Source organism: Coffea arabica, chromosome 11c (genome assembly GCF_036785885.1).
Source record: "Coffea arabica cultivar ET-39 chromosome 11c, Coffea Arabica ET-39 HiFi, whole genome shotgun sequence".
In the NCBI taxonomy this organism is placed as follows: domain Eukaryota; kingdom Viridiplantae; phylum Streptophyta; class Magnoliopsida; order Gentianales; family Rubiaceae; genus Coffea; species Coffea arabica.
The window spans coordinates 32,709,343-32,733,696 of NC_092330.1; the positions used below are offsets into that span (position 1 = coordinate 32,709,343).

The window sequence follows — 24,354 nt, forward strand, 5'->3', positions numbered from 1 at the left end:
CTTCTCACCAGTGCTAAAATCTATTCTTGTAAGCCTCCAGACCCTCACAGCTCAGTGAGGCAGCTTTCTAGATAGACTTTGCATTGTTAAAAAAACACAACATATGTTCGATGGTTTCTGAGTTTTCCCCACATCCCTTGCACATATGATCTCTTTTTGAGCATCTTTCCTTAATCATTGCATTCACAGGTAAAATGCCATGCAGGCATCTCCAGATGAAATGCTTCAATTTATTCTTCATGTTCAATCCCTATAAGAAATTCCAAGTCTGTGTTGCATTTTTTTTCCTGCAGCTGGATTCTGCCCCTGGCCACCATTGATCTTCGCTCCTTTTCCTGTTTTTTGCCAATTTGTACCCTGATTTTACAGTATACACCGCAATATTAGAAAATGCCCAATATATTCTGTCTTTCCTAGGTTTCACACTGAGCGAAATTCTCATTATTTTCCTCCGTTCTTTCTTGTCAAAAACCTGAGCAATCAATTCTTTGTCCCACATTCCATTTTTGATGAACTCACACACTCTCTCTACCTCTATACCCTCCACATTCCTAGTCTTGACTCTTCCATCTTCAATTTCTGGGTGCCATCTATCCTCCCATATGTTTATAGATTTCCCATCTCCTACTTGCTTCCTTATTCTCTCGTCCAGCAGCTCTTTGTCCTCCAGAAGGATGTTCCCTTAAAATATCTGGCCTTTATTATTTTACTCACTAGTAAGTTAGGCTTAGTCAGAATTCTCCAAAGTTGCTTTGCCAACAAAGCCAAGATAAACTCATGCAACTCTCTAAAGTCTAGCCCTTCTTCTGCTTTAACTTCTGTCATCTTTCCCCAGCTTAGCCAATGAACCTTATGTTCATTTTCCTTCTGCCCCCACCAATACTTTGCCATTTTTGAGCATATTTCCTTGCACAAAGCCTTTGGCAAAAGGCAACAGGACATGACATAGGTAGGCAAAGCCATTATGACAGACTTGAGCAATACTTCTTTCCCAGCTTGACTCAGTAATTTCTGTTTCCATCCCTTTAGCCTTGCTATTGTTTTTTGCCTTATAAAGTCAAAAACTTGTCTCTTGAATCTCCTAATGACCAAAGGCAGTCCCAGGTACTTGCTTTGCAGAACTTCCTTTATTCCCTGCAGCTCTCTCATCACCCATTCTCTTTGCCTATTACTCACATTCCTACTGAAGAACAGTGATGATTTCTCTACATTGATTAGCTGACCAGAAGCTTGTTTGTACAGATATAGTATTCTCCTCAGTTGGCCTGCCTCTTCAGCACTTGCTTTGCAAAAAATCAATGAGTCATCTGCAAAAAATAAGTGAGATAATCTAGGAGCCCCTTGAGCAATCAATCCTCATTCCTGTCAGTTCCTCCTGTGCATTTGCTTGCTGAATCAGGAAGGAAAATCCCTCAGCACAAATAAAAAACAAATAAGGGGATAGCGGGTCCCCTTGTCTTAAACCCCTAGTAGGCCTAATGAAACCAATTTTCTCACCATTAATGTTTACGAAATAGGTTACACTAGTAATGCACTCCATGATCCATTGAATCCACATGGGACAGAAGCCCATTTTCAACATCATTTTAGCTAAACACCCCCCATTCTACTCTGTCATAAGTCTTGGACATATCTAATTTGCTAGCCATATAACCATCTCTCCCAGTCCTTTTATTTTTTAAGAAGTGAACACTTTCATGAGCAATCAAAACATTATTTACAATCTGTCTATCAGGAACAAAGGTAAACTGGGAATCACTAATGTAGTAGTTCAAAAAACTCTTAAATTTGTTTGTCAACACTTTAGAGATGATTTTATAGATAACATTACACAAACTAATGGGTCTGAATTCTGTGATTGAAATTGGGGAATCAGTTTTGGGAATAAGGCTCATCAAGGTCTCATTGATGGATATAAGATGATGACTAGAATGAAAGAAACTTTGCACTACATTAACATCATCAGTTTTAACAATTTGCCAAAATTTTTGGAAAAAGCAAGAGGACATACCATCTGGCCCTGGAGATTTGTTTGGTTGCATTGCAAAGATAGCAAGACTAATTTTCTGATCTGTGACTTTCCTGGTTAGCTTCTTGTTCGTCTCAGCAGTGATAGTTTGTGGGACTCCTTGTAAGATTTCTGCAAAGTCATTTGGTTTTGCTAAATTAAAAATCTACTTAAAATAGTTTATGATCTCCTGACAAGTTTCCTTTTCACTTTCACACCAATCCCTACTCCTTTTTTTTCAGCACACTAATCCTATTCATTTTCCTCTTGCCAATCACTCTTGCATGAAAATAGCTAGTATTCTTGTCCCCTTCCTTTAACCATTTTATCCTAGCCTTCTGAATCCAATATAGCTCTTCCATTTTATAAGCATCAGCTAGCTTCCTCTTAAGACCCGCCAGCTTAATCCTGTAACCACTAAGTTTACTCTCCTTGACCTCTTTTATTTCTTTTTTAACATATTCTATCTATTTCTTTGAGTTAAAAAAACTTCCTTTACTCCAACTAAGCAAGTCCACTCTGACTTTTTTGATTTTACATTGAACTTTATATAACCTGGACCCCTGTTGGTATTCTCCCCAGGCTTTCCCAATTATATCCTCTGTATCCTCTTGCTGTAACCATCTTCTATTAAACATAAACCTTTTCTTCCATGTCTTCCCCACTGACTTTTTATCCAAAACTAGTATACAATGATCAGATGCCTCAATTTCTACATGTATACATTTTGCCTTATCAATCTTTTTTATCCAGTCTTTAGTTCCTAAAATCCTATCTAACCTCTCTTTCACCTCTCCCTCATTTCCCCAGTTATTGCTCGAGGTCCAAGAAATTCCTTCAAAACCAATGTCAACCAATTCATTATTATTTATGAAGAAATTAAAATCCTAGAACCTCACCTCAACTCTCTGTTTACCTCTCCATTTTTCTCTATTAGAAGTAATGTCATTCTCCCATTATTGCCCAGTACTCACCCCACATAACACTTCGTCTGGTTATAACTTTCCACTGCTCTCTTCTAACACTTGCATCTGAACTAGCATAAGCACATATGCACCACTAGTAAATTCTAGCTTCATTGTCATATATTAGTAATTCAATAGTAAAACTTGTAAACAAGACCTTTTTCACATGCAATTCCTTTTTTCCATAATACAGCCAAGCCCTCGGCCCTACCAACTAGATCAACAATAAACATATTGTCAAATTTTATTCACTATTTCACTTTGTTCAAATAGTTTTTTTTTCTTCTTTGTTACTGACAAAAACACTAAAAAAGGAGAGTGGAGTCTAATGACCTTCCTCAGTTGGGGAACTGTCAAGGGGCTCTCCGCACCTCTTTAAACAGTGGAGCCCCAATTAGGGTGGACAACAACCTCTCAGACAGTTCCATCCAATTACTATTTCCACTCTCAGCTCTAATTCTCTTCCAATTTTCCTTCCCTACGTGCATCTCATCACATTCCCTTTCCATAATCTCCACCTTCCTTTTCCCTTTCTCAATTCTAGTAACTTCTTTGTTTGCCTCTACTAGTGGTTTTCTCCTGCTTACCCCCAACACCAGTCTTTTCCACCTCTTACTTACTATTTGATTCCCTTTAGGCCTACTCTTCTGTCTACCCATCTTCCCCTTATCTTCACCTCCCTCAGATGTTATCTTACCTTCCCTCCCTTCTATTATTACCTTAGCAATCTTATCCTCATTATCCTTACTCTGAACACATCAATCCACATCAGGTCATCTGCTCCTTCCTTCACTTTCTCTGAACTTCCCTCATCCTGTTGTTCCATTTGCCTCTCTTTTCTCCTGCATCCCTTTCCCTTCGCAATGTTCCTACCTCCTGCCTTACTTAGCCCTCTTTCCCCCCGTTTCCCCCCTCCCTTCCCATCCTCAATCCCTTCTGTCCTGCTCTCCTCAAGTACTCTTTTCTCCTTCCTACTCATCAAAGCAATGTCCCTAATCAACTCTTTTTGAAAAATTTGTTTTAGTTCTGCCCCTTTATGCAAATCTTTTGTATAGGTTAACAATAACTTATGTTCATCCCTCCTTGCATCCCTATTGCTTGAGTTTGGTGCCTCTCTTCTTCCCTAGCCCCAATGCCATTTCCATTCCTATTTTTCTTATTAGGACTTCGGGGATAACTAGCTCTTAACCAATTCCCATACTGAGGTTCCCTCCCTATATTCATTCCTTTTTTACTACAATTTCGTTCACTATGACCAATCAATCCATAACCAAAACAGAAATTTGGACATTTTTCATATTTAAATCCAATCCACCTCTTAAAACCGTTACTATTTACCTCTAGGTAATGGAATGGAAAGATCAATTTCAGCCAAAATTTTTAGATGTTTACCTTCCTTTCCTTCGCTCTGTGGGATGATCACCTTATTTACTTTTGGAAATATGTTGTAATCTTCTTTCCAACCTTCTTCGTGACCCATTGCAAGGGTATATTCCAGATCTGGACCCAAATTAATATTTTACTTAAAGCTTCTTCATTCTCCTTCAAACCAGCTTCCAACTGCAGCAGAATTAAAGGTTGGCCATCATAAATCCATGGCCTCCTGCTCATCACTACCTCTATATTCTTTTCCTTCTCGAAAATGAACTGGAACAGATTACATCCAATCTCTATTACTTTCAGATGTTTCACCTGAGACCACATGCTATTTGCGAAGCTCTTAACTCCTCTAATATTTGCCTGCTTTCCCCCCTAAACTTTACCAATCAAGCTTTGCTTGCATTCTAGAACACCTTTAGCCACTTCTTCCTTGTTCAAACAAACTCCATCTCTTTCCTCTTCAGAGAGTTTGAACCTTTTTAGTACCTCTTCGATATTCTCCATAATCCATCCTATAAACTTCACGCTGCAATTTCTAGGATGTTTCTAGTCCAATACAAACTAAAACTAATTCGAGTCCTTGCAATGCCTCCAACAAGTTCCAGTACCAATAACTCCTGATTCAAAACAAGCAAAACAGAAAAACGAAATTAGACACGGAAACAACAAAAGCTAACAAAACGTGAAGAAGGAGAAAAGTGAGCGTAGATATGAAAGCTATCACATCTTATTTAATAGAAAATGGAAAATGGAAAAAGTTATGGCTACTATCACTAGAAAATCCAACGCTATTCCAGAGATCATGGATGAGATCGGTAAATTTTCTTCAATGGAAGGTTGTTGATCTTGGCTCCTAAACCGGTAATTCAATTTTTTTGAAGTTTTCAAGAAAGTGTGAACACCTGCTGAGGGGTATTTTCTCTCTCTAGGACAGAGAGAAACTTGCTCTTATAGTGAGAGGCTATTCAATTAAAATAGTTTATGACATAAACTGCAATTAAGTAAATAATTTAATGGGGTTTAGTGCATTTAACCCTTATAATAAAAATCTTAGTAATCAAGACTCAAGAATTCAATGCTAGAGTCAAAGTCTTTTCCAAATAGTGGTATTATGTCAGGACCTAATGACTAATCTACAAATTATGCAAGTTGTAGTAGTTGTATGAGTCAGTTAGAGGATTGTTAGACTTGATGAGGTCAACAATTCAGTTAGTTAAAAGAATAATGAAGTAGTGGATTTGTTAGTTCATTCTTTTATATTAAGCAAATTGTAAAGGAAAGATGTCAAGAAAGTTCATAACAGAATTTGATTCTCATTCGTTCTTGCATCCTTTTCTCTCTCTCTTTCTCTCGGTTCCTTTCTTCTTTCCTTTTTCATCTATTTTACTCAATCTTCAAGTCATCTTCCAGAGATAGCTTAGTTGCAGCTAACTATTAGGAATTCCACTCTCATTCTTGACAATTAGTATCCAGAGCTACGATTCTTGGACTGATACAACTAGTTCGAGCATGGCAGAAGGCACCTGTTTCAAGAATATGGAATATCAATTGAAGAAATAGGAAGGTCGTTTACAAGAGGCTCTACAGTCTATTACTTCCCTTCAATAGAATCAGCAAGAAATTCAACAGCAACTGCATGGAGAAATGGAGATTTCTACTTAGAAGATGAAAGCAATGATTTCAGGAATAGATCAGAAACTCAATGCTTTAATTGAACTAGTGGCCTGAGAGAAGAATTTGAAAAGAGAGAAATCAACTTAGTCGGAAAAAATACCCCATCTTACTCGCACCACCACCGTACACAAAACTCCAACCAGACAATGGCATTCATTAGTGCACCAGAGCTAAATTTCTGAAGATAGTTTTACCAAATCCACCCAACATTGAGCTACCATTGTTTGCTAGGGAAAATCCTCGCATTTGGCTTCGCAAATGCTAGAAGTATTTCATCACCTATCAAGTTCCATCTGAGTAGCAACTGGAAGTGGTTGAAATGTTTCTTGACAAAAAAGCAGATGTGTGGTATGGTATCAAGGCATCAAGATGGAATACCCAGAACTATCATGGCACAAATTCTCTGATATGCTCTGTGAGAGATTGATAGGGTGTTAATTGTTGGTTATTTTATTATTAATTTTTCTTTTTGTCCTTGCCAAATATTACTTAATTGTTAATATATATTTATATTTGGTATTTGGATCTCATTTCAAGAATGGAGCAGAAAAGTACACAAAAGAAAATAAAAAGAAAAAAAGAGCTAGACCATCTGAAGGATAAAACAGCTTCACACGCTAGAACCTCCAACATAGCTACAAGTCGGGCCCCATATGGTGTTACAAGGAAGCCTTTTTCGGTTGCTGATATGTGGACTTTAGTATTAGGTAGATGACTTGTACGGGGAGTCTTTGACTAGCAAGAGGAAACTAGAAAAGTGAATTCGGGAGAGCTTTCTTCTGGCACCTTGACTCTCAATTCGGCGGGGACCACGTAGAGAAGAAAGACATTAGTCATTTGAATTGAAAGAAAACAAACATGCAAAGAGTTGTTTTTGTTCCTTATTCGTGGGGACCACTGGATAGATAGCTTTAGTCATTTCTTTTTGACTATATAAGGACAATCGTAAGAAACGCTACAGAGAGTTTTTTTAGCATAGTTTAGTTTTATTCTTTCTTGGTTCCTTTGATGGCCTGGACCTCAGTTAAATTATTTGGAGATTTTCTCATGAGGCGTGGCTAAGTTTTTCTAGTCGAAGGTCAATTTGAGGATTTGGTTTCGAAGATCTGTGAGATCTAATTATTTTACTTATTTCTTTTATTTATTGGTATTTATACGTTTCCTGATTTAATTGTCTATGCTTGTTATGTTATTTGAATGTCAAGTGACCGATATTCGAGTTAACCTAATAATCTACTGTCAAATTAATTGATTGAATCCGTAATTATTCAATTGATTTATACCAGTGGCGACTAGCGTGATTGGTTTCATGTTAGGGAAACGTATGATCTAACTTAAACATACCCTCATAGCGCGTTTGTTGGTTAGGATTGAGCTTTTCTAATTATTAATACAATCGAGTAATTAAATCCTATGGTCGTACCTAGGGTTATTTCTTGGTTAGAGAAATAGTTAACGGTCGTACCTTAACTATCAAGAAATTAACGAAAGGCTGGTTGTTCATCGCGTATATGACAACTATAACCAATCTAGTAACGAGTAATTGAATTATCTTTGCATCGATGATCAGTTGAATGGACCGTGTCTGAAAAATTGCACCTTTGGCTAGAGTCATATTGGTTATTGATTAATTTCTATTTATTTCTATTAGTTGTTTTATTAGTTAGTTAATTAGTTATTTTATATTCTCCAAAAAACCCCCATACTTTGGACTTTAAAAGAAACAAATTATCCCCAGTCCATGTGGATTCGACCCTACTCACTGCTATATACGAAATTTGTATTCTTCTTGAGTAGGTAATTATTATTGCACAGGCTCGACACCCTATCATGAGAGATTCGTAGAAAAAGGAACTTATGATGTGGTGGAAGATTTCAATAAGTTACAACAAGTGGGAACTATGGAGGATTATCAAGAGAAGTTTGAGGAGTTGAAATCATTAATGTTGGTAAAGAATCCTTACATCTCTAAATCATATTTTGTTTCTAGTTTTATTAGTGGATTGCGAGATGAGATCAAGGCCATGGTAAAGATGTTAAAAACAATCAAAGTATCTGATGCCATGGAACTAGCACAATTACAAGAAAAAGCATTGCAATTACAGCACAAGTCTGTTAAACTGTCTGCTAAGTCATCCGTTGATCCCAAGTTTGGCTTATACAAGAATGCTGCCACTATTTCCAATGCCTATAAAATTCCCCATTCTAATGCATTTAAAGGTGAAAATAATTCAGCTGCCCTAACTAAGAAGATATCCCCCCAAGAAATCCAATTCGGAAAGAATAATGGATTGTGCTTCAAATGTAGGGAACGTTATGGGATAGGACACCAGTGCAAGAACAAGCAGTTGAATTTGATGGTGGTTGAGAAGAAGGGGGAAGGTGAGTTACTGGATGCAATAGGAGAGCAGGATGAAAAAACAGGCAACCCAGGAGAATTAGTGGATATCTCACTACATGCAATAACTGAGGCACTGGAGGAAGACAATAACTCCCAAGGAGGAAATCAAAGGAGTATCAGTGTACATCTTGGTTGATACAGGAAGTTCAGATTCCTACATCAGCTATCATTTGGTTAGAAATTTGGAATTGCCATATGTAGTCAATAGTCTTTTCACAGTAGTAATTGGAGATGGATCAAGTGTGACTGGATACACCAAAAGCCTCAAAATACTGTAGTCCACTAACAACTATAAATGTTGCTTTGATATGAGGACGATGGAACTTGGAGGGTGGGATCTAATTCTAGGGGTGGACTAGATGACTCATTATAGCCCAATTACTTTTGGTTTTCACAAGCTACATATCATCATTCATAGTGGGACAGAGGAGTTAATACTGCAAGGAGGTGTAGCTAAAGCAGAACTCAATTTGTTGCAGGACAAAGACTTGAGAGAGTACATTAATTACAAGGACAGTTGCTATAATATATCCCCAATACCCCAAGGAAGAGATCCAGGATCTGAAATGCAAGTAGAAGTTCAGGAGTTATTAGTGAAGTTCCAAGATGTATTTGCTGTTCCAACAAACTTGCCTCCTAAGAGAAGCTTGGATCATTCTATACCACTCAAACCAGAGGCTCAGGCTTTCAAAATCAAGCCTTACAGGTACCCTCATTCTCAAAAATTTGAAATAGAACGCCAAGTCATGGAGATGCTTGATAGTGGAATCATTAGACATAGTAATAGTCCTTATGCTTCACCTGTACTGCTAGTTAAGAAAAAAGTTGGAACATGGCGTTTTTGTGTTAATTATAGACACTTAAACCGGCTGATTATTAAAGACAAGCATCCAATTTCCAAAATTGAGGAGTTGATAGCAAAGTTATGTTGGTCTAAAAACTACTCCAAAGTAGATCTCAGGGCAGGATATCATCAAGTTAGCGTTAAAGCTCAAGATACCCACAAAACTGCCTTTCAAACTCATGAAGGACATCATGAGTTTTTGGTCATGCCATTTGGGCTAACAAATACTCTAACTATATTCCAGGCCCTAATGAATTCAATTTTTTCAGCCTTACTTGCACAAATTTGTGTTGATATTTTTTGATGACATACTAGTCTAGAGTAAAGATCTACAACAGCATGTGCGGCATTTGGAAGTAATGCTGGGGATACTTAGAAATAATCTGTTGTATGCAAAGAGGTCTAAATACTCCTTTGCTCAGCAAAAAATTGATTATCTGGGGCATGTTATATCTTCAGGAGGAGTGAGTATGGAGATTGGGAAGATTCAAGATGTATTGAATTGGCCTACACCAAACTCAGTTGAGGCCTTGAGAGAATTTCTAGGTCTTACAGGGTATTACAGGAGATTTATCAGACATTATGGCATCATTTGTAGACCTCTGATAGAATTGCTTAAGAAGGATAATTTCTGCTAGAATGAACAAGCAAATTCTGCTTTTGAACAGTTGAAACAGATCATGTGCACTTCTCCAGTTCTTAAACTACCAGATTTTGAGAAGCCATTTGTAATTGAAACAGATGCTAGTAATGGAGAAATAGGTGCAGTGTTACAACAGGACTCTCACCCAATAACTTATCTCAGCAGAGCTTTATCAACAAGGAACTTGGGTCTATCTATCTATGAAAAAGAATTAATGGCATTAGTACTAGCTGTAACCAAATAGAGACATTATTTCATGGGGCATCATTTCATTATCAAGAGTGACCATCAGTCATTGAAGTTCCTGCTAGAGCAAAAACTGATTCCCCTTGTAGCATAAATGGTTGACTAAACTGTTGGGATGGGACTATGAGATCCAATATAGAAAGGGAGTGATAATCTTACTACTGATGCTTTATCAAGGAAAATGCTCTATGATAAGGAAGGCCAACAAAGGGATTCTCTACAAGCAATCACTGCTATTAAACCCAAATGGATGGAGGAGTTACACAAAAGCAATGAGAGAGATGAACACTATCAAACCATGGTGGCTGAGTGTCTACTAGACCCACAAATTGTAGCTGATTATCGGGTCATAGATGGTATGTTAAAATACAAAGGGAAATTAGTGGTGGGATCAACAAATAACATTGGGAATTCTTTACTAAAGACAGTATATGACACTGCTCTAGGGGGACATTTAGGCCAGAGGAGAACTTATTAGAAACTGAAGGCCTTGTTTTATTAGGAGGGAATGAAGTAAGATATGATCACATTTGTTAGTTCGTGCGACATATGCTAAAGGTGTAAACATGAAAATGTACCTTATCCAGGATTGTTGTAGGTTCTATCTATTTCCTTATAAAGCCTGGTCTCATCTCACCACAGACTTCATTGAGAAATTGCCTATTTCTCAAGGATATGATACCATCCTGGCTATTATAGATCGTTTCACAAAATATGCACATTTTCTAGCACTTAAACATCCCTTTTCAACCACACAAGTTGCAAAGCTCTTTCTGGACAACATATACAACTTACATGGATTACCAGTGTCCATAGTAAGTGACAGAGACAAAATCTTTACTAGCAAGTTCTGGCAAGAATTGTTTAGATTGATGGAGGTAAACTTGCATCTAAACTTCTCATATCACCCACAAACAAATGGGCAATCAGAGAGACTTAATCAATGTTTGGAAAATTTTTTGAGGTGTATGACCAGTAAATACCATACTCACTGGTACAAGTGGCTATCCCTAGTAGAGTTATGGTACAATACCACTTTCCATTCAGGCTTACAACTTACTCCATTTGAGGCCCTCCATGGCTATAAACCGACATATTTACTGTTGGGGCCTTACCAAGACACTATCATACCAAGTGCAAAGGATTTGGTGCAAGAGAGAATTAGAGTTTCTCAGTCCATTAAGGAGCATCTGAGTAAGGTACAGCAGAGGATGACTTACTTTGGGGATAATTCCAGAAACCCCCTTGAGGTTTTTAACAATTTCATTTAGTTTCCTTAAGGTTTTAAAAAATACACATGCCTCTCTCGTCATTTAAAATGATAATACTACCTTTAAATATTTTAATGAAATTCTCTTATTCAGTATGTTTATATTTAGAATGACTTTAAAATTATTTTTTCATTATTTTTTCCTTCTTATTCATTTTCTCAAAAAAAATTTTGCCAATAAAACTGTAAAATTACCACTACTACCTCTAGTTTCTATTGTAACCAAATGTCGAACTAGTGATTTTTTTATCAGTTAATTTTATATGCAATCCAATATTTTTGATGATCTTTGTTTTATATTTTTTGGTATTAAAATTAAGAAAAAAATCTAAAAAATGGCCCAAAACAACTACTAAATTATGATAATCTCACTACTCAAAAAAATCATAAACTCTAAATGAATTATTTTCATATTTTCTTTTCTATCGTACAAATCTAAATCCATAATCAAATACCATCAAAAGTATCTTATCATAGTGACAAAATTATTATTATTATTATTATAGTTGTTTATTATATAGACTAAAAAATTTGACACCTGTTCCTTATAATGATACTAGATAATCTTATAATTATATAAGAGAAGTAAATTAGAACTCATTACACAAGGGCATTTTTTGGGTATTCACTTAAAAATTTGACTAAGTCAATATTATTTTAAGGTTTTGTTACTAAAACCATAAAATCAAGGGAGGTAAGTGTAATTTTTCAAACTTTAGGGGAGCTCAGTGAAATTGTCTGAAACCTCAGGGAGGTTTATGAAATTATCCCCTTACTTTGCTAACAAGAACAAAACTGAAAGGACATTAGAAGTTGGGGATTATGTGTTCTTAAAACTGCAACCTTACAGACAACAATCTTTGGCTATCATGAGGAGTTTGAAGCTGGCAGCTAAGTATTATGGTCCATTTGAAGTTTTGGAGAGGATTTGATAGGTCTCATAAAGACTCAGCCTATTAGAAGGAGCTAAGATACACCCTGTTTTTCATGTTTCCCTTCTCAAGAAGAAGATTGGACCAGATCAGAACATTACCCTACTATGCCAGAGTTTGACATGCAGGATCATTGTGTGCTGGAACCCGAGGCTGTCCTTAAGAGAAGAGTTATCCTCAGAAATGATCAATCAGTGATACAATATTTGATCAAGTAGACTCATTTGGATAGCTGTGAAGCTTCTTGGGAGGATGCATCAGTTATCAGTCAACAATTTTCATATTTCTAGCCTTGAGGACAAAGCTATTGTTGAGGAGAAGGGATTATCAAGACTTGAGGATTGATATGCAAATTATACAAGTTGTAGTAGTTTTATGAGCTAGTTAGAGGGTTTTTAGAATTGATGAGGTCAGCAATTCAATTAGTTAAAAGAATAATGAAGTAGTGTATTTGTTAGTTCATTCTTTTATATTGAGTAAATTGTAAAGGAAAGATGTCAAGAAAGTTCATAACATAATTTGATTCTCATTCATTCTTACATCCCTTTCTCTCTCTCTTTCTCACAGTCCCTTTCTTCTTTCAATTTTCATCTGTTTTACTCAATCTTCAAGTCATCTCCCAGAGATAGCTTAGTTGCAGCTAACTATTAGGAATTCCACTCTCATTTGTGACGTATTAGTGGTAGACTAGTCTAGTCATTGGTATTAAGGGTCAAATTTGTCAGGCTCCAATTCTATTGTCTTATGGTCTATACGAAGTGTCTTCAAAATGGTACAGCGGTTTGTACCACTCAATTGGTATTAAACTGACTAGTCTGACACAAGTATTGAGCTGAAAGTCAAAGCAATTATAGCGGCTGACAAGTCTGAAATTCTGGGGACAAATAAGTATAAAGTAATAATAAAGCGGTAAAAAGGAAATTGAAGGAAAAGTTTATTTACCGGCAATCTGATTAACCAGTTGACACATCACGTTAAAGTAAAGTTGGACTGCCATCTCTGGAGATGAAATTGAGTGGGAAGAAACGAAAACTAAGCCTGATTTACTTTTCATGAAATGAAAAGTAAAGTTAAGTTGGAAGAACTAGCAAGTCCATCTCCGGAGAAATTACACTCCCACCGTAATAAGAGACCCAAGGTTTTTTACACTCCCACTTTCAATTGCAAAGGAATTATACTTTGTTTTGTGCTTCATGCATCATGAAAAGAAGATTAATTTTCTTTGGTAAATTTTCTTAGTCCTTGTATAACATACACTACATACATGCCTCAGCATCTCATTTTTGTTTATGAAAAATAATTAAATCGTACTTTATGATTCATGAATCATGAAATAAGTTCTTTCTTTCTAGGGAAAATGACTTATTTCATTTTCCTACATTTCGTAAAAAAATTCTTTTCGTCCATCACATTTAAAACTAAACAAATTGGTCCTTCACATTTAAAAACCCAAGCTTTTACATCATAGAAATCAACTCTCAGTTGTGAATCAAACCATCTAACAACCCGGTTACAAATTTTAGGGATAAAATTGGTAGATCACTCTCAAAAATATATTTCTAACAAATAAATTAAACAATTAAAAAATTTGAACCGTCCATTCCTCCTTTAAATCCAACAATACATTTTCACCCCCGCCAAACTCATCCCCGAAAACTTCAAAAATTTCCACTCCATTCTCATGTTTAAATACTGTCCTTCTCCAAGCCGCAAATCATTAGAATCTTCACGAAATCTCTCTCAGCTCAAGCATTTTCACAAACATATACGACTCAGACTTGAATCTTTCCATCATGGCCAGAACCAAGCAAACAGCCCGTGTGACGACCTCACCTTACCCTAAGGCGTACCAAAGGTTCGGCGGACCGCCTGCCCAACTCTCGCCAGGACTCACTCACTCGTATCACGTGCATACATCCGTGGACCATAAATAACATCACAATTCAAACTTATAATTTACATTGATGAACAACCAAGATACAAAGCCTCAATATACCCAAACTGGTTTAAAGTGTGTACAATCCAAATACAAATCATTCTACTCGAGTGATAGCGCGAGTACAAGTCAAAAGTCAAAAACACTAGGCTACGCTAGTTTTTACACATCTCACGCCTCGCTCGTACCCCCTGTAAGGAAAACAAATAGCGTGGAATGAGTTAAAAGCCCAGTGAGATTCCAAATAACAAATTGACCAGTTTAAAAGTACAAGTTTTCGATATAGCAAAGTAACGAGCATGAAGAGTTCATTAAAGTGAGCCATAACACGTCATGTAGTAATCTCATTTTATGAGCAATAACACTTCAAGTAGAAATCTCAAAATGAGCGAGTATAAAAGTTTTCAGAAGAAACAATAATCCGCTAAACAATAATCATTCCAAAACATAAGGATACGGATGGCTCTCAGGAGCCAACTTCCCATTTCATCATCAGGAGCATGATCACGTAATAGTTGACACTCCGTCAACTTTCAACTAAAGGAACCAATCCAGTAGAGCACTACTTACACTACTCTCCGTCCACCATTCAAACCCCCTACTGGGCCCAAAATCTTTAATAAACACGGGTGGTAATACTCGAGTATACCGATTAGTCGAGGAGATATCACTCCACTCGACAAAACAAGAGACCCAGGATTCGTTACCCAATCGACCAAGCCCTTGCCGGCTCGACTCAAGTAACTTGCCGCAGGGTTTTTAGAATTTCAGGAAGTGCGCACATCATAAACAAGTATATCAAGTCAAGTACAATAATAGACAAGTATATCTCACGTGAGGGCAAGTGCGATAAAGTACACTCTCGCCCTAACAATTCACGTATATAACATGTAATTACGTTGGTCACGTATCAAATACAAGTATCAAGTTCAATTCGGTATTTGAAAGCACTCACCAAAAGTAGTGCCTCTAGTGATCGTGTCTGGGTTGTACTCCGGGTTCGGAGTCCAAACCTGCAATAAAACTTTGTTTAAGAACTTTAAAAATCTACTAAGGTTCGAAACTTAGACGTTTTGTTCCATAAGAAGCAAGAATTGGAAATTCACTTGGAGAATATTCGTGAAACACTCGCTCACTTTTCAAACTATATAACTTTGTAACATTATACTTGGAATTATCATTTGAGTCAAAAGTACAAGGAAAACATACTTCGAGCAGTCATTATTTTATTTCTCAAGGGTACAAGTCCGGTTAGGTTCTAACGTATAACCCTAGATAACAAAGTAGCCAATGTCCCAAATGGTTCAAGTGATATTCATTTCCCAACTTTACTCAAGTCGCAAGTATATTTCTCTAGTCCTCGAGCGTAAATTTGGGCAGCATGCCCTTTGTGTTTACCTAATTTTCCAGTCATTTTGGCTTCATTATTTTTCTCATTCAAACCCAAAGGCACACACACAACAATCTAACTTCAATAGCCATCCAATAGGCTCAAGACAGTACAAGGACAAAAATTCAAGTAAATAACAAGTGCAGAAATAAGCTTTAGTAAAAGACAGATTTGACGGGTTTTTGCGGAAATGACACAACTGATACTACACTTATCGGATCAAAGTGAAAATTATACTGTTTCGAAGCTAAGACACAGGGCTACAATTTTCATGAAGAGCACTTAGTCTAATTTTCAGTGTAACCTAATCAAATTCCCAATTCACATAATCTGGTTTCGACTATTCGGCTAATCAACCGTACTGCATTCAAATGGCCATATCTCAGTCTACCAAGGTCCGTTTAGGACGTTCTTGGCGGCGTTGAAAAGCTAAGATAGAGTACTAAAACTTTCATGTTTTGGTAAAAGACTAAATCCGAACGGATTATAGTGAATAAACACAACCAAATAGACTAAACTGTCCACGCGGAACTCTGGAATGTAACCTAGAACAGTGAGGGTATTTTCATCCTTTCACAAGCTACGTTACTCCGATTGAGTTGAAATTTTGTAGGTACCTATAAAATACCATTATATACAACTTTCATGTTTTAGGCCAAGCCTAATTCGACCTCTAACTATGAGCACTAAAACCAGGCAGAATGTAATCCTGAAATTCCAGAAATCTGGAATTTTTGAAATCTCAAGTCAATCCTTCCATTTTCTTTCTTCCAATTCTACCAAAGCCCCTTATCTACTCTTATATACAACATATACTAAATATAAAACAAGGTTAGGCAGAAATTAATCAAACCCTAGGTTGCTTATATCATCCAAGAATCATCACAACAACTTGCTTATCTTGTAATCAAGTTAAAACATGATCTAAATAACATCTTAAACCAAAATTTAAAGGAACAAGGATCATGATCAGATTTTTATACCTCAAAGACAAGGCTTGGAAGAGTGATACTTCACCCCCTTTGAAATTTCTTAGTTCCTCAAGCTTCCCAACTCACAACCCACACTTTAATCGGTTTAGAATTGGATTTTCTCACTTGGTTGAAGCAAATCAAGAAGGAAATTTGTTTCTCTTGCTCTTCTTTTCTCTCTCTCTTGTCTCAGCCCTAAGCAAGAAAAAATGAGGGAGAAAGAGCTTAGTTTGTCTTATAAGAAGGTAAGAGGATTAGGACTAATTGTAACCACAAGTTGGGCCAACACTTGGCTCAACTTTCACCACAAAATTTTCTTTTCTTTCCTTGCATTTTTTTGTCCCAATTTTCTGCCAAGAGATGACCATGAGGGGGGGGGGATATTTTGCTCAATTAGTAATGAGCTTGTATGGTAAGAAAGTGGTGATCAAGTGGTGGTTAAATCGGTAATACACGGTACCCGTCGGTTCGCACCGTTTTTCTTAAAACCACATGTACTAGGGTTTTTTTCTTCCTATTCACCAACCTTATATCATTGCCCCTAAACACATATTATTTCTCACTTAAAAGTCACTTTTATTCACTAAATTTGATCCTTGCTTCGTACCGAAAATTCATCCGGCGAAAAAATCGCGAAAACCCTAATTTTGCTCCAATTTTGAAACCAAAGGTGAAACCCTACTTTCTAGGTTCATTTGCACTTATTGTGATGTGATTGGGTGGTAGGGCTATTATAAAATCATAAGTTCCAAATAAAAAGAAATTTTTAAGAAAACGTGAGAGATTTTACAATTCCAGTGATTAAAATTAGGGTTTCTATTAAAATATGAGACATTTAAGAAAACCGGTTAGTCACAAGTAAACTAGGGTTTTTGATTACAATATTAGGGTTTCTAATCTTTTAAAACAATTAAGGTTTTAAATCAAACCCAAAGAAATACACTTTAATATCTTCTTTACAAACAACCTCCTAACATTCGGGGTATCACAGCCCGCAAATCCACTAGAGTTCAAGGGCCCGAGAAAGCAACTGGCCACAAAGGCTGCCAGGAAATCCGTCCCAGCTACCGGCGGAGTGAAGAAACCCCACAGATTCCGTCTCGAAACTGTAGCCCTGCGAGAAATCAGGAAGTACTAGAAGAGCATTGAAATTCTTGTCTGGAAGCTCCCGTTTCAGAGGCTTGTGAGGGAGATTGCTCAAGATTTCAAGACTGATTTGAGGTTCCAAGGCAATGCTATTGCGGCGCTTCAGGAGGTTGCTGAGGCGTACTTGGTGGGGCTGTTTGAAGACACTAACCTTTGCGCTATTCATGCTAAAAGGGTTACCATTATGCCTAAGGATATTCAGCTGGCTAGGAGGATTAGGGGTGAAAGGGCCTGAGTAACTGGTGATTTTCGATAACGAGCTCAGTTTATTTTAGATATGGAATATAAATTGAGATTTACTTGGAGGAAATCAATGAAATGCTGAGATAGGCTGATTGTATTTTCTTCTGCCTTGTCGCCTGTTTTTGTAATGAAAATTTGGTGGTCAAATGAATGAAAATCTTATGATGTTTGTTCCAGTCTTTTAGTGCTGCTACTCTATAATAACAATTTGATATAATTGATGCAGTAATTTGTAGCTCCAGTCTTTGCACGGTTGCTTTTGGAGTTGTTCCAAAAGAACTTATAGAAAGATTATTGTGTCAAATAAATTCAATTTAAATTTTGATACTATGGCTGGCCTGTACCAGTTGCTGCACTTGCTTTCTTGCCACTAAATTTTGCAGAAAACTTAATAAATGGCCAAAGAAGCTCTTGCAGAAAACTTGAAAGAAACTTAGCTGAAACTGGAATAAGCTGGACTGAATTACCAAATTTGCAAAAGATAAGCTGGAATGAAGTTCTAACATTGCACAATAAAGTAGCAGTAATTGATTACAAACCAAAATGCCAAAGAAAACTGGGTTCAAGCTGAAAAATTACAAAAGATAAGCTGGAATGAACTTCTAGTATTGCACAATAAAGTAGCAGTACTTGATAATTAACCAAAATGCCAAAGAAATTTAGTCCAAAACATCTTTCTTAGGACAGTATCAAAAGTGAAACTAAAACAGGAGTAGCAGTCAAAAAAATTGCTTCAATGACACTAGCTTAGTTGGAACACTATATGAAGCCCAACTGCACAACTGATATTCTTTCAATAAAGTTCATTCCTATAAAGAGCAGCAACGGTGGAAGGACATGTGCGCCTTGTCTGGCCGACTCTACTCCACACTCCACACTTGTAGTTCTTCTCACTATTCGATTCCTGGGCAAGAAATGCAATAGAAAAAGGTTAATCTATTGAAAATGAATATGATACTACAAAATTACGTTGAAATAATTACAAAATTGAATTTACTGAACTGGAACATGGTTTCTATTTTTGGAGACTTGATTGGATGTAAATAAAGTTGATGTATTCTGGCTTGTCATTGGTGCTTCTGGCATAAATCCTTCATGAGAAGATGTGCTGTTGGCAGGCACACCAGTGGCATTTTTATTTTTCTTATTTGAAACAAAAGCAGTCTCTCTAGTATGAACTTGACTCCCTTTATTTATTTCAACCATCATGCATTTTCGACTATTGTGACCAGCCATCTTGCATTTCCTGCACTTGTAAGACATCAGGCCTGTTCTACTCAACTTCTACACCTGCTTTGAATTCTTCTTAGGAGCTGGTACTTCATCTGGCTCCCTCTTTCTTACTTTCTTAGGTCTTCCAGGCAACTTGATTTTTTCCGGAGGAAGCAAAGGACCCTTGTTTGCCTTTGGCCATAATTCTTCTCCACCCATAGGGCCTATAACTGGAGAGTAGGCCCTCATATAGGCTTCCTTTGAGTAACAATCATGAACAAAAGTTTCAGGTTCTTTGTCTGTCAAAGTGATAGCACTATATGCAAGTGAACAAGGTATTCCACTGAGGTCCCATTTTCTGCAACTACAAGTTCTACTTACCAAATCCACAGTATATCTATCCTCATACATGCATCTAACTTCATATTTCCACACTCCAACTGCAGTAGCAATACATGTCCGAGCATCATCTTTAATTTTTTCAAACTTTTTCTGTATCTTGGGACACAACTGACCTTTTTGCTTCTTCATCCACCCTCTTTTTTTCTCCATCCTAACCATCAAATAGAATCTGATGGTCTCTAACATACCAATTATTGGTTGTTCCCTAGCATCCAGAATTATAGAGTTGAAACTCTCACATAAGTTATTCAGAAGGATGTCACACTTGGAAAGTCTCCTAAAGTGTGATCTGGTCCACTCCTTTGGTGTTGTATGTTTCACTAGCCAATTGAATGCTTCTACATCGAATTCCTTCAATGATTCCATTTCACTAGAAAATCTGCTTTCATAGGAAGCTCTTGCAGTAGACCATATTCTATTTTTTAATGCAAGTCCAGGATGCTCTTTCTTGAAGTTATTATACATGTGTCTCACACACATGCGGTGTTCCACACCAGGCAGTAGCTCATGTATTGCTTGAATGAGTCCCTAAAAATGGGTTATTGTCATTAATTAATTAAGTAAGAAAATATAATTATCCAATTCATAAGAGAAACTATAACTGACCATTTGCTTATCAGTCATGAAAGTCCACTTTCTTTCATTTGTGATATGAAGATCATGCTTCAATTCTGTGAGAAACCATCTCCATGTGTGCTTGTTTTCTATTTCAACAACTGCATATATCATGGGGAATAATTGGTTGTTTGGATCTATCCCTAAAGCAGTAAGGAGAACTCCTTTGTGTGGCCCTCTAAGATGACAGTCGTCAAGTCCTACAACAGGCATGCAACCATCCAAAAACCCTCTCTTACAAGCATCAATGCACACATATAATCTTTCAAATTGATCATCACCCTCATCATTTTTTTGTAGTAGTCATAAAAACATTAGAGCCGGATTTTTTTCCTCAATTGCAAGGCAGTAGTCCCATCGCTTGTTGTATTGCTCTGTGTACTTTCCCTCTATCAATTCCTTTGTTTTTGTTTTGGTTCTATATGCTACATTCCTAGTGATAGTTCATTGACATCAGTATGAATTTTATTTACAAAGTCACCTAGTTTGTAATTGGGGTTCACCCTGAAGTCCTCCATGTACTTGTCACATAAAAACTTAATATTTGCCATCCCATGATCTGATGTTCTTCCACAAGTGTGAGTTGTTATCATTGTCTTTATTATAAAGTCCCCAGTTTTATCTAATTTAGATGCATATACAAACCAATTGCACCCTTTTCCCTTGCAATATGCTCTCACCCATATCAAATCATTTTTTTTGAATCTGATTTTTCTACCCCACTTGACTCCATGTGCTCTGCATGTTTTTTTGAACAGCTGTTTATCAGTAAAAACAAGTTTCAATTTGAACTTTGGGTCATCCATGTCAGTTTTAGGATTAAACCTCTCATATTTTCTTGATTTAGAACAGATTTTCCCTTCATTATCACTTGAACTTGAGTTGCTGTCGAATTCCTTATCTGTTGAAGAATCTGTCTCCTCAGCACTATCAGAAGAAGCTTCTTCTATACCATTATATTTTTCGTGTCCAACTTCAAGGTTGCTTTTATTCACCCTAAATTGATCAGCAATTTTAACCCAATCATTTTCCCCTTTACTAAAAGTCCTGTAAAATTCATCTTCATCACTAAAATCATAATCACTATAGTGGCACTTCTCCCCTCCACTTGATTCATCATCTTTCACTAAATGGTCTGACTTTCTTTTACTGATTTTTTTGCTATGACAAATTTTTTTACCGTTCCTTCTCGGCTTCCTTGCTACACTAGCGTGTTTGCCTCTAGCACAATTAATAGGTGTACCATTAGTTTCACCTTCATTATTAGCAGTAGTAGTTTCATCTCTGCTAATCACCCCATCAGCTTCACACTCGGGATTTTTATCTTCACCACCATAACCGTCTTTATCATGGTCAACATGTGTAGACACCAAAATTTTAGTGTAATTTCATTTACTATTTATTCTTTTTAGTTTTTATTTGTCGTGTTAGTTTTGTTCACTTTTTAGTTTTTAGTTTTTAGTTTTTATTTCGTTATTTTATTTTATTTTTAAGTTTTTTAGCATAGAATTTCTCGAAAATAAAGAAAAAGCATTCAAAAAAAAATATGCTTTAGTTGTTTTGATTTAAATTCAGTGTTTTCTTGAAAAAAAGAAAAAAAGAAGAAAAATGATGAAAATGAAAAATGAAGAAAAGAAAAGAAAAATCGCAATTTTGTTGTTTCTAGTTTGTTTATTTTTGTCCGATGTTACTTAAAATTGTTGTTTTTGTTTTACTTAATTTTATTATCATTTTTTTAAATTACTTTTCAAAAAAAAAAAAGGCCGTAGATTGTGAAATGCGACGGTTTGGCCAAATAAAGTTCAAAAAAGGTTTTTTGGATGAAAAATGGAGTCGCCACTTGGTATAGAGTTAGGGTGTACCAAGTCACCCAAAAATGATTTTTTGTTTTTGAACAAATCCTTTTAAAGAACTTTTAGGTTTTCGTAACCAAAGAAAGGGATCGGGGGTCTCATTTGATAAAGAAGAAGGCAAAGGCAAAGCCTAAGGCACTTCCTTACCCTAGCCAAAACTAGTTGCGTGACTTAGCCCCACTTTTCCTAATTCTTCTACCCCAAAGTATGCGTTGCATGTTAGATATGACTAATGGATATGAAAAAAATGCAATCCTAAATCTAAAATGTCTTTTACGAGACTTTTTGGTCCCAACCACATGAGTTGTGGTGGCCAATAAGGAAAGTCCTCATAGAGGTCGCGAATGATGCAAATGAAGACTCAAATATGAGTGCAAGTGTGAAAATGTAAGAAAACGTGCATGTGTGCGAATGTAAGAAAAGTGCAAGTGTGCAAATGTAAGAAAAGTGCAAGTGTGCAAATGTAAGAAAAGTGCAAGTGTGCCAATTGAGAAAATAAAGGTGTTTGTGTGCAAATGGATGAAAATATGATAGTAGATACATATAAGTGCAAGTGGGTCACCAATCTGTCGCGCCCCACTTTTTGATATGTGTGAAAGTGTAGTGTGGGAGATAAGTATGTGAATGTGTGTGAAAGTGAAAAAAAAAAAAAAAAAAAGGATCCGCGGCATGCAAGCTGCGAATTTTCGCAGCTTGCAAGGAAGGACTCGGGCAGCCCTTTGGCTGCAATTTTAGAAGAAATGGCTGAAGTTTTAGGGTTGTGGTTCCCCCTATAAAAGGAAAGAAAAACAGCAGCCACAAAGGGGAGTTTGATGACGGCTAAGAAAAGAAAAACCAGAGAGGAAGAAATGACGGCTGGTTGAGCGAAGGAAAATTTTTGGAAGTGAGCGAGAGAGGACGGCTAGGTTTTAAAAAAAGTAGCAAAGGAAAATAAAAACAGGGGAGAGGGATGGAGAGGAGATAGGAACGGCCGATGGCTGCTGGGTAGAGAGAAAACAAGAAAGGCTAGGGAAAGGAACTGAGGTGAAGAAGAACGAAAAGAAGAAAGCTTCGGTGGGGTTAGAAAGAGTGAAGAACCAAGAATGACGGCTGAGAGTGAGGATAACGGCGGCTGGAAAAGGAGAACGAGAGGGAGGTAGCTACGGGCTAAGTTTCTGGGGGCTGGCCGAGTGAGGATCTGAAATGAAGAGAGTTGCAGCAGAAGTGAGCGGCTGAGTTGAGCGAAAATGGTAGGAGAGTTCCTTGGCGGCGGAGGGAGAAAAAAAAAAGGGGAAACCAAGGGAGGCTAAGTTGGCGGCTGTAGAAAGAAACGAAAGGATCTAGGAGGGCTGGACGAAAAGGAAAATCGAGAAGAGAAATGAGCGGCTGCATAAGAAAAATAAAAACCGAAAGAAACCAGAGAGTTTCCATGACGGCTGGGGTTACAGGCTAGAGAGAAAGGAAAGAAAGGAAGCAAGGAAGGTCTGTTAGGGAAGGATCTGGGAAGAGTTAGAAGAAAAGGAAGACAGAAAAAGGAAAAGAGAGGGAATCGAACGTGAGGAAACAGAGAAATTTGTCGCCGCAATTAATCGTCACAGGCTGACGAACTGGCATGTTTTGGAGTCGAATTGCTGCTTCAATTTTTACCTTTTGTGAGACTTGTTGTTTACTGCACCTTCTACGGCAAGAGCAGGAAAGACTTTGTTCACAAACCATAGGAAGAAAACAGATCCAGGCCAGTGGAATTAAGGCGCGAAGAATCTGCCTCGTCAGCATCGAAACCGTCCTCAACTCAAAGTTTTGAGCTGCATTTTTCCAGGATTGTTCGATTTCTTTTCCGCTTCGCCTATAACTTGACACGAAATCCTTCTCAGGTAATCTCTTCCTCCCTATTTGCGTCTATTCAACATTTTTTTTTTTGGGTAAAAATCAGAGCTTTCTTGCATGAACTGACAAGCTTTTTGCTGCTGTTTTGATTTCAAGATTTTCATCATGTTTCGATTCTTAATGCTTCTCTGGTTGCTGTGTCCTTTATGTTTTTGCGATGTTAATGATGGGTTTTAGCAATGAAAGGCTTAGATAACATGGTTTTGGTCGGTTTGGGAATGGGTTGGAATTTCTGGTTTCGATTTTGCATATTTGAGCAGCTAGTTCACGTTACCTTTCTGCGTTTTGTGTCCGAGAGTGTCTGTTGGGTGTTTTCCCCTCTCCTTTGCCTCATATTTTCTCATTTCTAGTCTTGGA

General features: G+C 37.1%; 1 protein-coding gene and 1 pseudogene across 1 annotated transcript; one reads left to right on the top strand and one right to left on the bottom strand.

The window, feature by feature from the left end:
- Positions 1-243: 243 nt before the first annotated feature.
- On the bottom strand, positions 244-2,370 carry LOC113716048 (uncharacterized). The gene is made up of 5 exons (XM_027240348.2): positions 2,280-2,370; positions 2,012-2,140; positions 715-1,307; positions 473-664; positions 244-357 (listed from the first exon to the last, which is right to left on the bottom strand). The coding sequence occupies exons 1-5, from the start codon at positions 2,368-2,370 to the stop codon at positions 244-246; spliced, it is 1,119 nt and encodes a 372-aa protein (XP_027096149.2).
- Positions 2,371-14,156: 11,786 nt separating this feature from the next.
- LOC113715705 (histone H3.2-like) lies at positions 14,157-18,041 on the top strand (annotated as a pseudogene).
- Positions 18,042-24,354: the final 6,313 nt, after the last annotated feature.